This window comes from Saccopteryx leptura, chromosome 3 (genome assembly GCF_036850995.1).
Source record: "Saccopteryx leptura isolate mSacLep1 chromosome 3, mSacLep1_pri_phased_curated, whole genome shotgun sequence".
Lineage (NCBI taxonomy): Eukaryota > Metazoa > Chordata > Mammalia > Chiroptera > Emballonuridae > Saccopteryx > Saccopteryx leptura.
This window is the reverse complement of record NC_089505.1, coordinates 52158613-52173970: the sequence shown is the minus strand read 5'-3', so window position 1 is coordinate 52173970 and position 15358 is coordinate 52158613. Positions and strand designations below refer to the sequence as shown.

Below are 15358 nucleotides of genomic sequence, written 5' to 3'. Positions count from 1 at the left end.
CTATTCACATAGTTTAGTTGACAAGAGCCCCATTTAATCTATACTTTGCTTATGGATCATTTTCCTATGAAAATTCCTATGAATTGTAAATAAGTAATTAAATATAAAAGTTATATATACACATATATTAAAATCAATGCTAAGCCCCTTGTTCATTCCAAATGAGCTTTTTATATACAGTGTGTCTGTAAAGTCATGGTGCACTTTTGACCGGTCACAGGAAAGCAACAAAAGACAATAGAAATGTGAAATCTGCACCAAATAAAAGTAAAACCCTCCCAGTTTCATACCTACTCAGTGCAGTTCGATGTGGCCTCACGCACAGATTTTTTAGGGCTCCTTAGGTAGCTATCCCGTATAGACTCGTCACTGACTGATGGCCTACCAGAACAGGGTTTCTCCACCAAACTGCCGTTTTCCTTCAACTGCTTATCCCACCAAGTAATGTTATTCCTATGTGGTGGCACTTCGTTATAAACGCGCCGATATTCACATTGCACTTTGGTCACAGATTTGAATTTAGCGAGCCACAGAACACACTGAACTTTCCTCTGTACCGTCCACATCTCGACTGGCATGGCCTCTGTGGGCTGCTCCGCTGTATAACTGGTGTTATGTCACCATCTGCGCATGCACACATGCTGCCACATCATCCTACAGAAACTGGGAGGGTTTTCCTTTTATTTGGTGCAGATTTCACATTTCTATCATCTTTTGTTGCTTTCCTGTGACCGGTCAAAAGTGCACCATGACTTTACAGACACACTGTACATAGTGTGGGTAGAGAAGCAAATATAAATCTATTCCTTGTTCATACAGGAAAATGCATGGAATTTTTTAAGCCACTGGAAAATCAGGTGCCTTTTTAAAAATAATTTTTAGATGCATGGCTAGAATGAAAATGCTTGTGATTTTAAAAGCTTAATATATTTCTACAAGTACCTTGGGGAGGGTACCTTTGGGTTTTATGGCCCCACCACTTCTGGCCTCTCCTGTTTTCACTTGGACATCCCCTTTCTTTGGCCTTGCAGCCCCTGCCTTGCTCAATTTGGACGACACTTCCCGCAGTTTCTCCCAAGTGCAGGACTTTCTGGAGAGGAACTTTGTTTTATTGGATTGAAGATGAGGCCCAGACTGCTCCGACTCCATCAGGCCTTTCCACCGTGGCACTCCTCAGCAGACTGGAGTCCTGGAACCACCAGACTCACCTGTGAAGGGCCGCTCTGATTACCGCTGTGGCACTCCTCAGCAGACTGGAGTCCTGGAACCACCAGACTCACCTGTGAAGGGCCGCTCTGATTACCACTGTGGCACTCCTCAGCAGACTGGAGTCCTGGAACCACCAGACTCACCTGTGAAGGACCGCTCTGATTACCGCTGTGGCACTCCTCAGCAGACTGGAGTCCTGGAACCACCAGACTCACCTGTGAAGGGCTGCTGATTAGGGGGAGCCCTCCTGCTCTCCACTCAAAGAGAGGGGTGTCTTTTTCTCTTCCCTCATTTCCCTTTAGTCGGCCAGACCTTCCAAACCTAGCCTATAAGGGCTAGAAGGCAAAATTCAGGAGTTATTTTTCTTCCTGGCAATCTTTCTTGTATAAATGGTACAAAAGTATTGGTTGTTGAGGAGTTTTGCAGATCTCTGGACCATGACTTGATGAGATGTGGTCACTCAGAGTTGGAAGTACAGATGGTTATTTATGAGAGCCACAGTGGGGAAATAGAATTATGTTCTCTTTGGACCCAAACTAGATGGGTGGCTTCTGCTTCATGTTGCAATTGCATGTCCAAAAATTATAAGTGCCCTCATTGGTATAACTACAGCTATAAACAGTATGAAAACACAATTTAATGGACTTCTTGTTGAGGCAGAAAAAAAAAAAAAAAAAGAGGTTATGGGTGATGTCACCAAAACACAATGAAGGAATCTCTGATTTTTAAATAGTGTTTCATTAAAGAAGTTGAACCCTGGTGCCTGTTACATAGCCCTCTTGCCTGTAAGAGTGCTCCGTGGCATGAAGGGTGGTGGCCTATACATGGCTGACCTAGAAGTTTGCACAGGTGTAGATGTCATCTGTCAAAAGAGAGATAATCAAATAAAGGAGGTCAACTTCTTATTTACATTAGCAGCATACATTGAAACACATAGAAATTGCAGAGGGAAAAGAAAAACGAATGGAATCCAAATTCATTGAGCCTATACTATGGGCCAGGCACTCTGCGGGGCACATATTATCTCATTTAATCCTTAAACTCTAAAAGGTAGATGCTATTTTTGACATTTTGTAGATATTAAAAGAAGACCAGAGAGGTTTAGTAACTTAACCAAACAAAGCCACATAGCTCAGAGGTAGAAGAGCTGTGTTTCAAGACTAAGTTTGTCTCCCAGACCCACATTCTTTCTGTCATGCCACGTTGATATGGCTAATGTGGAGGTGAATGTTACAACTCAATAGTTATTGGGGCTGTAAGTGGGAATTAGCCCTATGGGATTTAACCAGCTCAGTGTTTATGATTTTTTCTGTGGTGAAAATACAATGGAAAACACCATGAAATCAACTCATGGCTACCATTGGTCAATCAAGGTTTTTCAGCTCTTGGGACATGAGAAAGGTATACCCTCTCAAAATATTTATATTACAACTTCAATGAAACATTTATGGAAAAATACAGCTTAAACTGACTCAAGAAGAAATAGAAAATTTCCATAGCTCTATACCTGTATTAATAAAAAAAAATTTTAAGTCAGAGAAGGGGAGGTAGTGAGATGGACTCCTCTATGTGCCCCAATCGATATCCACCTGGCAACCCCCATCTGGGGCTGATGCTCGAATCCTCAGCGCCCACGACTGAAGCTCAAACCAATCAAGCCACTGGCTGCGAGAGAAGAGAGAGAAGAGGGAGAGGGGAAGAGAAGCAGATGGTTACTTCTCATGTGTGCCCTGACCGGAGATAGAATCTGGGATGTCTGCACCCCAGGCCAATGCTCTATCCACTGAGCAAACTGGCCAAGGCCTAAAGTAATCAAATTTACAACTCAAATGTTTCTCATAAAGAAGCTGTATTTAAAAACAATCTGTGCCAAACAGTGCAGCAGTTGGATATGCACAACATCTATTTTAAATAGAAATGGAAAATTTTGTTATCACTTAAAACATTCTTCAACTCACTCCATGATGCCTTTGACCCTTTGAATAACCACAAAAGATTCATCAAGTAAATCATAAAGGGGAAGCCAGGTACAACATAATGTTCTTATAAAAGGAGAAACTCCCAGTGCCACTCTACCCACAAAATGCCGCCTATTTTTTTCTAAAACACCATTCTAATTTTCATTTTTAAAAATAGGATGTTTCCCCTAGAGATGTTTTAAAAACTGTAATTTTGCTTCTGTGGCATTTGCGAGCCGTGCCTCACTGGTTTTGTGACATCATAAGCGATCTCAATAAAATAACATGGCAACTCAGAGGGAGACTCGGCACCTCGGCAGGACAAGTGTAGTCTGAAAAGCTCCTAGGCACACAGCTCAAAGTTTAACACTAAAACTTATGATGAGTGTTTTATACTTAAAAAATCCACATAGAAACAAAGTCAATTAAATTTTATTACAACCAAGAATATAAAATAAATGCAATGTAATTTATTATAGTTTTAACAGTCATTTCAAGAAGAATGCCAGAACAACTCAAAAGCGGAAACACTCGGCTCCAAAGCAGCAGCTCGTCCTGCGCCCACAGAGTGGCCCTTGGGGGCGCAGTGGCCCTCAGCGCACACCTCGCAGCAGAGTGGGGAAAGCATACACAGTCATGGCGATAATCATATAAAGCGGATGCGTGCAGGAAACGACTGAAAAAAGAGGTAAGGACAGGCACACTTCACAAGTAGGAATTATGGGAAATATAAACTAAGCAGTTTAAGAAAGGATGTACTACATAACATATATAAAAAGTACTTTAAATTGTTGTTAAAAAGGACGTGTTCAGTCCAGATTTTGTGTAATACTTTTAGTGTCTACACAGACAAATCTTTAAAAAAATTAAATAGTATTAATTTACTAAATATTTAGGCGATAACAGTGCATTAAGGTTTTTTTTTTTTTCATATAATACATACATATCACTCCTTTGCAGTGATAGCATAGAAGAGTAAGTATGGCCTTAGGTACAACACATTTTTAAAAAATCCTAAAACAATGAATTTGCTTCATGATATTTATGACTATTCTTTAAGATTATGGGGACCTACACTACTATGTTTAATATAAAAGTTTCCTTATACTTGACTCCTTTAACCCTCCTTTTCTCTGCCATTTCATTGCCTTCCTCCATTCCCTACAGAAACTGCCTTAGACAGAGTTTGGGGTTTGCAATTTCATAGAGTTCTTTCTACATAAATTTATTCAGAGCAGATTAAGTTACAAGTCTTATTGTCCAACTATTTTTTTCTTTCTTTAGCAGAGAAAACAGCACGGTTTTAGAGGCATACAGCTAACAGTTGCTTCACCAGGAATGAGGCAGTGAACACATGTAAATGTCGTCCCTTTCATTCTTAAATGTAAATTATGTTTATAAGAGCAAAAGAGTAGTGCAGGAGGCCAAAATACTAAGTACTAAAGTTTTAAAACCACACAGATATAAAAATATACATGTCCTTGGTTTTTGTATGTTACTGAACGATCTGCTTCATCACGAGGATAGTTTCAGCCTCATAGTACCAGCCCTGCCACCAAGCTACCTTACCCTAGAGCTCAGCTCTCCTGAAACCCTGAAATCCCTTTTTCCAAACACACACCTCACCGGAAAGCTACTTCAAAACTGATCTGTAACATGGAAAGCAGAAAATTGTTGTTTCAATTCCTCCCTTCCAGTAACCTCCCCTGGTTTGGGTGTTCCCATACGCTAAGGGATGTCCCTCCGGCATTCTCAGGGAACATCACAGTAATAAATTTTCAGAGGAATGTGGTCATTTGGGAACTGACTACAAAGGTAAATTTGAACCTCAAAAAAGCTTCACAGTTCTCCTTTGATGTCCCACAGTTTTGGGGCCCCTAAATGTGTTAAAGGCTTTGTTCCCCTTTACTGGGAGAAGGAAATTACAAACCAAAGAATTATTTAAAAGGTAATGGGCACCAGAGGACATCACCAACTCTGAGGCAGGGATATAGGAGGAAAATGCCAGCGCCAGCAGTGACCAGAAACCCAACTGTAGAACACAGGTATCTGGCTATATTCTGGAGAATCCATGCTGGGAACAACTGATGAGATCCCCTTTGAGTGTCCCCAACAGTTCTGCCTGTAAAATTCAACATACACTAGGAATGCAGGGTAGTCCTGTGATAGTATAAGCACATATTACAAGAATTATAGATCAGTATAGGCATATAGCATAAGAACTGTATATCAAAGTTGCTTATAAAGTATTAAGGGGCATTATATTTTGGTTCATGGACATATTTGGGTATGTCTTTTATTAAATGTAAGTTCCCCTTGAGGGTAGGACAGAGTTTCTATTTTCATTCTTTCTAATTTCCTACAACTGCTTAACAGAGCATGTTCTGCCTATCAAGGGCCACCCAATTATTGAAAGGCTGCTGCGAACAATTCAAATATACGTTAATGCCTGTTGTGATACTGAATTGCCAGCCTTCTTGAGGGTAGCTAGCACAGAAGCCTCTCCATAACAGTGTTTATTGTACAGAAGAATTTGGAATAGCAACGTATTCAAGTGTGTTTATAAGTAAACAAAAGGACCTACATATTCTAAGATGGTTTCACTTATAAGCTAGTCATCCCAGGAGTGTCCTTTCATGGAACCAATCATAAACTCCTTCAGTGCCAGGGGGTATGTCTTGCCCTTTGTATCTTCCATCCGGAACAGCACTGGGTGCATGGTGAGGGTGCAGTGAGCAGCTGATGACCAATAACTCTGGACAGTGAGGCTTCAGGGCACAGGAGAGAACTTTATACATGTAGCTACAATTATGCAGAGGGCTATTAATTTTTCTTTCTAAATAATGGAAGGGGTAAATTAATTACCATGGAGACCATCAGAAATTCCTTCCAATGGAGCATGTCAACTGCTTCAGTGTTGGTGAGTGTCACTATATAGTCTTTCTTATTAATAAGCATTGTTATGCTGAAATTGGTAAGGTCCTTGCTGGCTACAGTATCACATCAATAGTGCAAAATATATACTGGCTTCTGTCTAAAATCTTATTTTACTTGTGTATGGACCCAGAGTATCATAACCAGGTAGATAAGTTCATAAAGAATAGTAAAAAAAAAATGCTTATAACTTGCATATACAACAATCAACTATTTGTTCTAGCTAAGAAAACGTTTAAAACAAGGCTGGTGCTGCTAGTAAGTAGCATTCAGAAGAACACAAATGTCTTGACCCTTACATAACAATGAGAGCTCTAAGTCTACATTTCTTTGTGACTCTGGGAGCGAGGGGTTCTTCACACTGGCTGAGAAAGAACTCAGCCTCCAATTCATAGATCACGGAAATGCAAATATGCACTTTATCTAGCATAGCTGTATACTAACTGCCCATAGATTTTTAGGCACAATTATTAGTTTTCCCCTAGGGGCAAAAGAAAGCATTCAGTGCAATGAAAAGATTCTTGATAGAATTAAGTTTCAGTAACAACAACAAAATTATGCATACATGATACATACTTTAAACATGAATAAAACCTAACTTTTTTTAACATGCTTTAAAAATAGTCACTCTATATCTAATGCAAATATGAATGAAGAACACTGCTTTTTTATTTTAAAAGCAGATTAATTTACAGGTTTCTACTGAGTACCTTTGATTATGTAAGAAAGTTACTCAGGATGGCCCACATGTGAAGAAACCAATGGTTCTTTAGAGAAGCCAACTTTATGTACAATACACACTAAAAGCTTTTCCTTCAAAGAGAAGTAATACATCCTTTGATCAACATTACTCCTTAAAGAAATCCTAGTGCAGTTAATATTCTCTTCAGCTTTCTGGTGTGGGTCACCAGAGGACGGTATTTCATCAAAGCTCTTAAAACCCTTTTTAACACAGACTTAGCTATGTTAGTCTACATTAGAAGGTTACATTTATAATTCTAAATCACTGACTAATCAGAATGAGATGATTCTGGGAATTAAGTTCCATGTAAATAGTTATATAAAAATTACCACATACTTCAGTTCTTGGAAGCACAAAGCATAATAACTGCAAAAATCTAGGCTGTTTTTGGTTGTAGGTTCCCTTTGTCTCTACACTTGTCTTTTTATTAGACCCTCCCTGAAACTAGATAAATAATAACATAATAGTGAAGTACTTCAGGATAGTAACAACTTCTGTTTAAGACTTCCATGAGCAAAACAATTCTATTCTGTGAAAACTATGTAGTGCTTAAAAGGTGCATTTTTACTGTGTTGCTAGGTTAGTTTACGAAGTATAAAACTATACAACACTGTAGTCCTGATTCTAAACCATTAAAATCCTATTAAAAGAGCTTTGAAAAGACAAATTATAGTGATTGCTATAGCATGAGAAAGGTGCACCAGGAAATCCTTCAAATAAAATGCTGAAGGTTATAGAAGTTAAGTGCTGGGATTCGATCAGAGGCTTTATCAGAGAAGTCACAATGGAACACATGCACAGAAAGGGTGCCAGGGAAACTTCACAAAAACCTTCTTTAAATCAATAAAGAAGAGACATCAGTCAGTTATGCAAGATGCTCAGTATACAGTTTTCCTCCTAAGTGGATAAGTTTTAAACGGCATCACAGTTTTGCATTTTTGGTTCTTTTCAATGCAGACATCATATTGCTGGGGCCTGTGCTCTGGGCTGCGACTGTCAGTACCGATGGGCCTGGTGCGACGGGTGGTACTGGGTGCTCTGCTGAGACGAGGAGGAGTAGCCCAGTGTGCTCTGGGACTGAGCGGACCCCTGGACACTGCTTTGGTAATTCAGGCGAGAACTGGAGTGCTGGGGGAAGGAGACGGGAAAAGGAGTTACTGGTGAAAGAAGAGATGCTCATCACAATGGGATGGAGAAATGAGCCATTTTCATCACAGGCTCCTGGTTCAGATACAGCTAAGGTAGTATGCTAATATATTTTGCTTATTTGAAAATCATAGCCTGTCACCACTCTAACCACGCTTGGCTGAAATTCTGTGGGAGATAAGTGACACTGGCATACACACGCACACACACACAGACACAGACAAAGGCAGTAGGGAAACTTACTCTGTCCACTGCTCTTTTTACTAATTCTGGTTAGTCATTCTTTGCATAAGTGAGATTTACAAACAAGAATAATCACTTTGGCACATTTAGTCAAGGGTATCCATAATGTACACAGACATCTGTTACTTTTCTCATTATAAATATCAAAGCTGTGATTAAGAAATTGTTTTTAGAGAAAGTTTTCAGACATAGGGGCTAGAGTGGCAGCAGCAGCAGCAGCACCTATGGGACAAAGTAGGGCAGGGCTGGGCAGGGTGTGGCAGCAATAAGTGGATTTTATAAACTTCAGGTCTTAGAATAAAAAAAATTTCACACATGAAAATGCCCTCAAGAGGAGACACACATGAGTGTATTTCAATTTCATGTACTTTTTTATGTTAATAAAATATTCATCTTCACAGTACCCAGGACAAATATGAAAAAAATATGTGAAAGGAAAATTCATCTATAGAGTAAAAACACGGAGGCTGGTTAAATATAAGCAGAGTCGAAACCAATGTCTTTGGTTATGCTGAGAAGTCTGATTCTTTCTGTGAGCAAAGCGGGAAAGAATATCCGTGATAAAGCTATTCCTTGCAGTTAAAACGTAAATGAGTTTGAGGTGGCACTAGGGGACTAAGAAAGGACAAATCAACCAGGTCCCCAGCTCATGAGCAAGGGCTGCCAAAATGGACTTACAACATCTGGTGCAAGACAACAGGGCAGCAAGACAGGCTTGGTTAAAAATAACTCTGCTTGGATCCTTCCTAAGTTATATAATTCTGACTAGTTGTGTTGGTGTAAAAAGCCTTTCAAAGTTCCACATTCTAACTATGTTTTATTTTGAAGTTTATTATGAAAATAAATGTTCTTTCCACTCATAAGCCCTATGCTGTAATTGTAAGTCTGGCGAAGACCACTTCTACTCCAGCAGATTAGACATAGCACACTGGATTTTCCACACTAGATAAAAGAACAAACATGGCCTGACCTGTGGTGGCGCAGTGGATAAAGCGTCAACCTGGAAATGCTGAGGTTACCGGTTCAAAACCCTGGGCTTGCCTGGTCAAGGCACATATGGGAGTTGATGCTTCCGGCTCCTCCCCCCTTCTCTCTCTCTGTTTCTCTCTCCTTTCTCTCTGTCTCTCTCTCTCCTCTCTAAAAATGAATAAATAAATTAAAAAAAAAAAAGAATCCCTGGCTTTGCAAAAAAAAAATTAAAAAAAAAAAAAAGAACAAACATGTTGAAGTGAAAGCTGTAAATAGGTGCAAAGGGGTTCCCCCTCTTCATGCTAGTTATTCCAACTAAATAGCTGAGCTAGCTACTGGTTTCATAGACATGCTATTTTATTTTTAAGTAAATAGCACAGGATGGACAAAGAAAAGCATTTTGAAGAGCTCTTGGATTTGAAAGGAGTAAAAACAGTAGTTAAGTAATCTGTTCATAAGTGACTAAAATCAGGTTAATGTAACATAATCAGCGACACAAAGATAAGCCAGCATGTAGTAAAGGTTTATAGCTCACGTAAGAGGAATAAACCAATGTTAGAGGGGAAATTGAATTTATAATAAAATTCAAATAGGCTCATGACTTCTACTGTTTTTAGTGGGTCAAACTGAAACCTTGATTAGTTTAACTGGAACTGAATGGCAGTGCCATTATATACCCCTCTGCTTGCAGGGAATCTTCCAAGAGAAATTTTCAGAGAAGCGGTTGTATGAAAACACATTAGCTTATTGAGATGTTCAAAATGTAAAGCCTGTTTAGGCAGCTACTTATTATGTCTTCCTTTTTAATGTTTTTCTTGATTCCAGTTCCTTATCAGTGAGTTTGTGGCTCCCTTGCCCTCCGCTTTTATTTTCTCTTATCTCTAACCTAATTGCTCCTCCCCCACCAGCCTCTGGAGGGACCCTGGCTCTAACCCTCTTTTCTTTTCACCTTTAAGTCAAGGTTTTCTTCCCATCTTCATGGATCTTTTCTTAGCTTGGTATTACCTTGAAAATGGTTTTATTCTCCTATTCATTCACTCACTCACTCATTCATTCATTCATTCAAGATTCTCTGTGGTTCTCACAGGTATTTTTACGTCTCTCCATATACCAACCCTTAGACATTTTTCTTTAATTTCCTGAATTTGTATTACAATTGTAGTTCACTTAAAAAGTCAAAATATTGTTAACAAAAAGTATTTTCTAGTCTCAAAATTACTTCTAGTGAGATTTAATGGTCATTTCTGAGAAGTCTCAATCTTAATCCCTTTCTCTTCTCTGTGGATGTGGCTATTTATTATTTCCTACCAGTGATAGCAAATCTTTCTGGTGGTATACAGCTATTTTGTCCAAAATCAGCTACCACCCCTTCCCCTTTTCAATTGCTTATCCAGGTATCGTTTTCTGCCCCAAAGCCAGTAGGCAGCTGTATGTGCAAAATGAAACATCTTCTTTGATAGGGGAGGTAACTGGCTCAGCTACCCTCTTCAGGATATCAGGATAAACAAGCCACGAGGGAAGTATCTTGCAAATATATGCAATATGACAAAAATCTTCATTTTTACATAATGTCCTAGAACCAGGATTATACAGTTTGTATAGTCAAACTTTAGAGTTAAGTACTACTTAATTCTAAAAGGATCAATTTCATAAAAAGTGTAAACAATAAAGAATACAGAGTTCAGGGAGTACCTGATAATCTGCCGACATGACAGGCCCGCCTGAGTTTGCGCCTGAAGGCCCCAGTCGGGGCTTCTTGTTTGGAGGCACCTGAGTAAGGCCGGAGTCCTGGCTGTGCTGCAACCCGGCTCCGGCGCCCCCGGCCCCAGCCCCACCTGCAGTCCCGTTGGTCTGGGTGCTGTTCTGCTGCTGCGGGGGTGCCTGTGGGGGAGCTGCGGCCTGCTGTGGAGGGGCTGTGGGCTGCTGATGTTGGTTCTGTTGCTGTTGCTGATTCTTGGAAGGACAAAAAAATAAAAAGCAAGCTTGGTATGGAACTAAATTAACAGGACATTTCTTTCATTATTTGATACGCACATGTGACTGCTGACCCAACCACAGGGTGACCTCGACGGGACACCAAAATGACTAGAGTAACTGGACAATGGAACAGCCAGGGAATACAGCATCCCAAAAGATCCAAGTACTCAGCCCTGAATGGGACTCTCTCTCTGAAATTCATTTCGATTGGACAGTAATCCTCCAAATCAGAAACAGACATGCCACTGAAGATCACAAGGCATATAGGAAATAGTTCTGCACTCATTAAAACAGCTCTAATAGTCCTGGCAAGTAGCTCAGTTGGTTAGAGTGTGATCCTATATGCTAAGACTGTGGGTGTGATCCCCAACCAGGGCACATACAAGAATCAACCAATAAATGCGTAAATAAGTGGAACAACATTGATGCACTTTTTTCCCTCTCTAAAACTGACCAATAAAAAGACATATTAAAACAGCTCTAATAACCTGACCTGTGATGGTGCAGTGGATCAAATGTCAACCTGGTACGCTGAGGTCACCAGTTCAAAACCCTGGGCTTGCCTGGTCAAGGAACATATGGGAGTTGATGTTTCCTGCTCCTACCCCCTGACCCCTTCCGTCTCTCCTCTCCCCTCTCTTTAAAATGAATAAATAAAATCTTAAAAAAAAAAAACCCCAGCTCTAATAGTCTTTTGATAGTAATTTTGGAGTAGAGGGGTTTGGGGAGGGGCCTTCTATTCCAAGTACCATCAAGAACAGAGGAACACTTTCAAAAGCAGCCTGGCCTGACCAGGCGGTGGCACAGTGGATAAAGTGCCAACCTGGGACACTGCAGACCCAGGCTTGAAACCCTGAGTTCACTGGCTTGAGCACAGGCTCACCAGCTTGAGCACAGACTCACCAGCTTGAGCATAGGGTCGCTGGCTTGAGCCCAAGGTCTCTGGCTTGAGCAAGGCATATATGAGAAAGCAATCAATGGACAACTAAGGAACCACAACTATGAGTTGATGCTTCTCATCTCTCTCCCTTCCTGTCTGTCCCTATCTGTCTCTCTCACTTAAAAATAACGAACAAACAAAAAAACAGCCTGATAGTAAATAATGCTAAACAAACAAAAAGAGCAAGGATGAAGAATCAGGGAATAAAATAGGCTAAAAAACAAATCAGGAAGTTCATCTATCTGTAACCTTACATTTCAAATTTCAAAGTATAGCTAAATAAACACATACTTTACAAGGGTTCAGTACGGATTATTAAGCTGAACTTCCCTGGGTTCTCCTGTTGCCGCCCTCACTCCCTGGAAGTGTGTGTGCTGTGCAGTTCATACCTTATCACCTTTCTCTTCAGGTTCATCTTCGTTTAGGAATTCTCGCTTGGGGTATGGAATCTGGCAACCAGCAAACACACTGAAAATCATTAAAAAGAGAGAATAAATGTAATGTCCTAACATCTATGGTATCAGTAACCTTGTTAATTTAAAAATTCAACTTCCTTTCTTAATTTATTTCCTACCCTTCATCTGTGATTGGTTTTTTTTTTATGTCTCCCATCACGACTTAATTTAAGCATTTAAGAAAAATTTGTCTGAAGTTTTACATTAGTTGCCACATTCAATAACAAATCTTAGCTACTGTTAAGCAAGTTGACGTAGAATTTCTCCACACAAACTTCATTAGCACTAAAAATAATTGAGTTTGTATTTGCTTCAACAAAGAAAATAACTTAATTTTTCTCAAGAAAAGCTTCACCTGTAACAAATCCAAGCACAGTTATGCATGTGGGTATAACCAAGGACGGGAAAATAGAGGGATATGGTAGTGCAGTGGACACACTGAACTTGAAATCATCAGTTCCCTACTAGTTTGGTTTAAACTATTCTCAGCTTTGTTTTTATCTATAAAATGAATTAATTAGTGTTCATTTCTAAAATACTTGTTTTTATTTACACCTCTCTACAGCTTTATCTTTCTTTTTTTATTTGATTGAATTTATAAGGATTCAAGTGTACAATTCTATCACACATCATCTGTGTGTTCCATTGTGTGTTCACCACCCCAAGTCAAGTCTCCGTCCATCGCTGTTTGAAAGCCCCCTTTACCCTCTGTTGCTCTCCTTCCGCCTCCCTTTCCCGCTGGTAATCACCATAGTTGTCTGTGTCTATGAGGGTTTGGGTTTTTTCTTTTTGGTTTTTTGCTTAATCCCTTTCAAAATATAAGATCTTTCTTCAAAGTAGTATTAATTAATGAAGAAAGTAACATACTTAGTAACAAGTGCTCTCTTGCTTTCAGCCACACCGACATCCTCAACCCGATTAGCAAAGGACACAGAAAAGACACGATACATACTCTAATGTTGGCAAAGGGTCCTCCTGAAAATAGGGATCCTGCAGAGCCTGCTCTGAGGTGATTCTCTTGGTTGGATCCATAGTAAGGAGTTTCTGAAGCTAGAGTAACACATAAGAAATTGATAAACATTAAGAGGTTGTTTACAAATCAATGTTTTGATTTTTATATTAATGTCTAACAGGATTAATATTAAATGCCATTTTGTAGAGCTCACTGCATGCACAGTACACATTTATGTGAAATTGGCAAAAATCATTAGCATTAATAGCCCTTTTAGAATTTAACTCTTTTACTGCTGATAAATCACTGGGGAAAAAAATAAGGCGAGAAGTCAAGGGTAACAGCTCAAAAGAAAAATATTCAATTTGCCCTAGATCCATTGATTCATTTTCTTTCTAAAGAGAAGGAATCGTGGGACAATTCCATGGGAGTCGGGATGAAGTGAGAGCTGTGCTAAGGATCCGACTCCCCAGTCTGGGGAAGATGCACCTACCAAGAGGAACACTTTGCTGTCAGGCTTGACCTTGTGTTTTTCCATGTACTTTATGAGGCTACTGTTGGCGTACCTGCAAGGACATAACAATCATACATCACTGGGAACACTCTATTTCACGGAAAGCTCCAAGACTTATTTTCCTATAAGGTATATGTTTACACCATTTTTAAAAATTATTAAAAAGGAATACATAACCAGATATTGCTAAACGTGTTAAGAAATAGGAATTGTTACACACTGCATGCAAGAATTTATATTGGTATAATCACTTTGGAAAATAATTTTACATTAACCACTGGAGCTGAAAATGTGAGTATCTTATAACCCAGCAATTCCTTTCCTAGGCACATTCTCTAGTCTACGAGAGATGTTTGCACGTGTATAACAGATACGGGGAGAAGAAATGTTCCTGGCAGCATTTTGGTAATAGAAAAAAACTGTAAACAACCCAAATGTCTATCTACTAAAGAATGGGTAATTAAATTGTTATGTATTCACATAATAGAAGGTTACTAATAGTAAAAATGAATATAGAGGTTGGTGGGGGGAAAATGTACAAAGTATGTTACTATTTATATAAAAAGTTCAAAGATATATTAAACTGAACAATAACTTATTTGTAGTAAAACTATAATGAAAAATGAAAAATGAGAAATACAAATTCAGAATAGTGGCTGTCCTTTGGGAGGGACATGAACAGGAGGGGAGGGTACATAGGATACTTCCATTACCTTAGTAATGTTCTATTTCTTTGGTTGAGAGGTGAGGAGAGGGCTATTCATTTTATTATTCCAAACAGACTACTTATCATATTTTCAGCATATATACCCTTTCCTATATATGCAATATTTCAAATTAAAATTGTTAAAATAGGTGATATAAGTTCACAGTGGAAAATATGGAGAATATAGAAAAATATAAAGTTAAAATCACTCTTAAGCCATTCAGTGATAGAGAACCACTATCAAGATTTTGATCATTTCCTTTGGCATTTTATACACATACAAACATACACACATATACAAAAAATGACACAAACATTGAGGATTTTTTTTTTTTTTTGGCAAGAAAGAAACAGGGAGAGTGATGAAAAACATCAATTTGTAGTTGTGCACTTTTAGTTGTTCATTGATTACTTCTTATATGTGCCCTGACCAGTGACCCCTTACTCAAGGCAGCAACCATGGGTCATGCGGATGATCTCACGCTCAAAGCAGGCAAGCCTGCGCTCAAGCGGGTGACCTTGGGGTTTTGAACCTGGGACCTCAGCATCCTAGGTCAATGCTCTATCCACTGTGCCACCACCAGTCAAGTGGGATTTTTATTTTTATCAAAGT

General features: G+C 39.2%; 1 protein-coding gene across 3 annotated transcripts in view; it reads right to left on the bottom strand.

The window, feature by feature from the left end:
- Window positions 1-3583: 3583 nt before the first annotated feature.
- The window catches only part of CDK19 (cyclin dependent kinase 19), a 232043-nt gene continuing 220268 nt past the window's right edge, over window positions 3584-15358 (bottom strand). For all 3 annotated transcript variants that reach the window (XM_066373467.1, XM_066373466.1, XM_066373468.1), the window contains 5 exons: window positions 14019-14091; window positions 13526-13623; window positions 12508-12586; window positions 10894-11154; window positions 3584-7971 (listed from right to left, as the gene is read on the bottom strand). In XM_066373467.1, coding sequence (XP_066229564.1) covers window positions 7840-7971; window positions 10894-11154; window positions 12508-12586; window positions 13526-13623; window positions 14019-14091 — 643 coding nt within the window. In that variant the 3' untranslated portion in view covers window positions 3584-7839. The remainder of the gene's footprint in view (window positions 7972-10893; window positions 11155-12507; window positions 12587-13525; window positions 13624-14018; window positions 14092-15358) is intronic.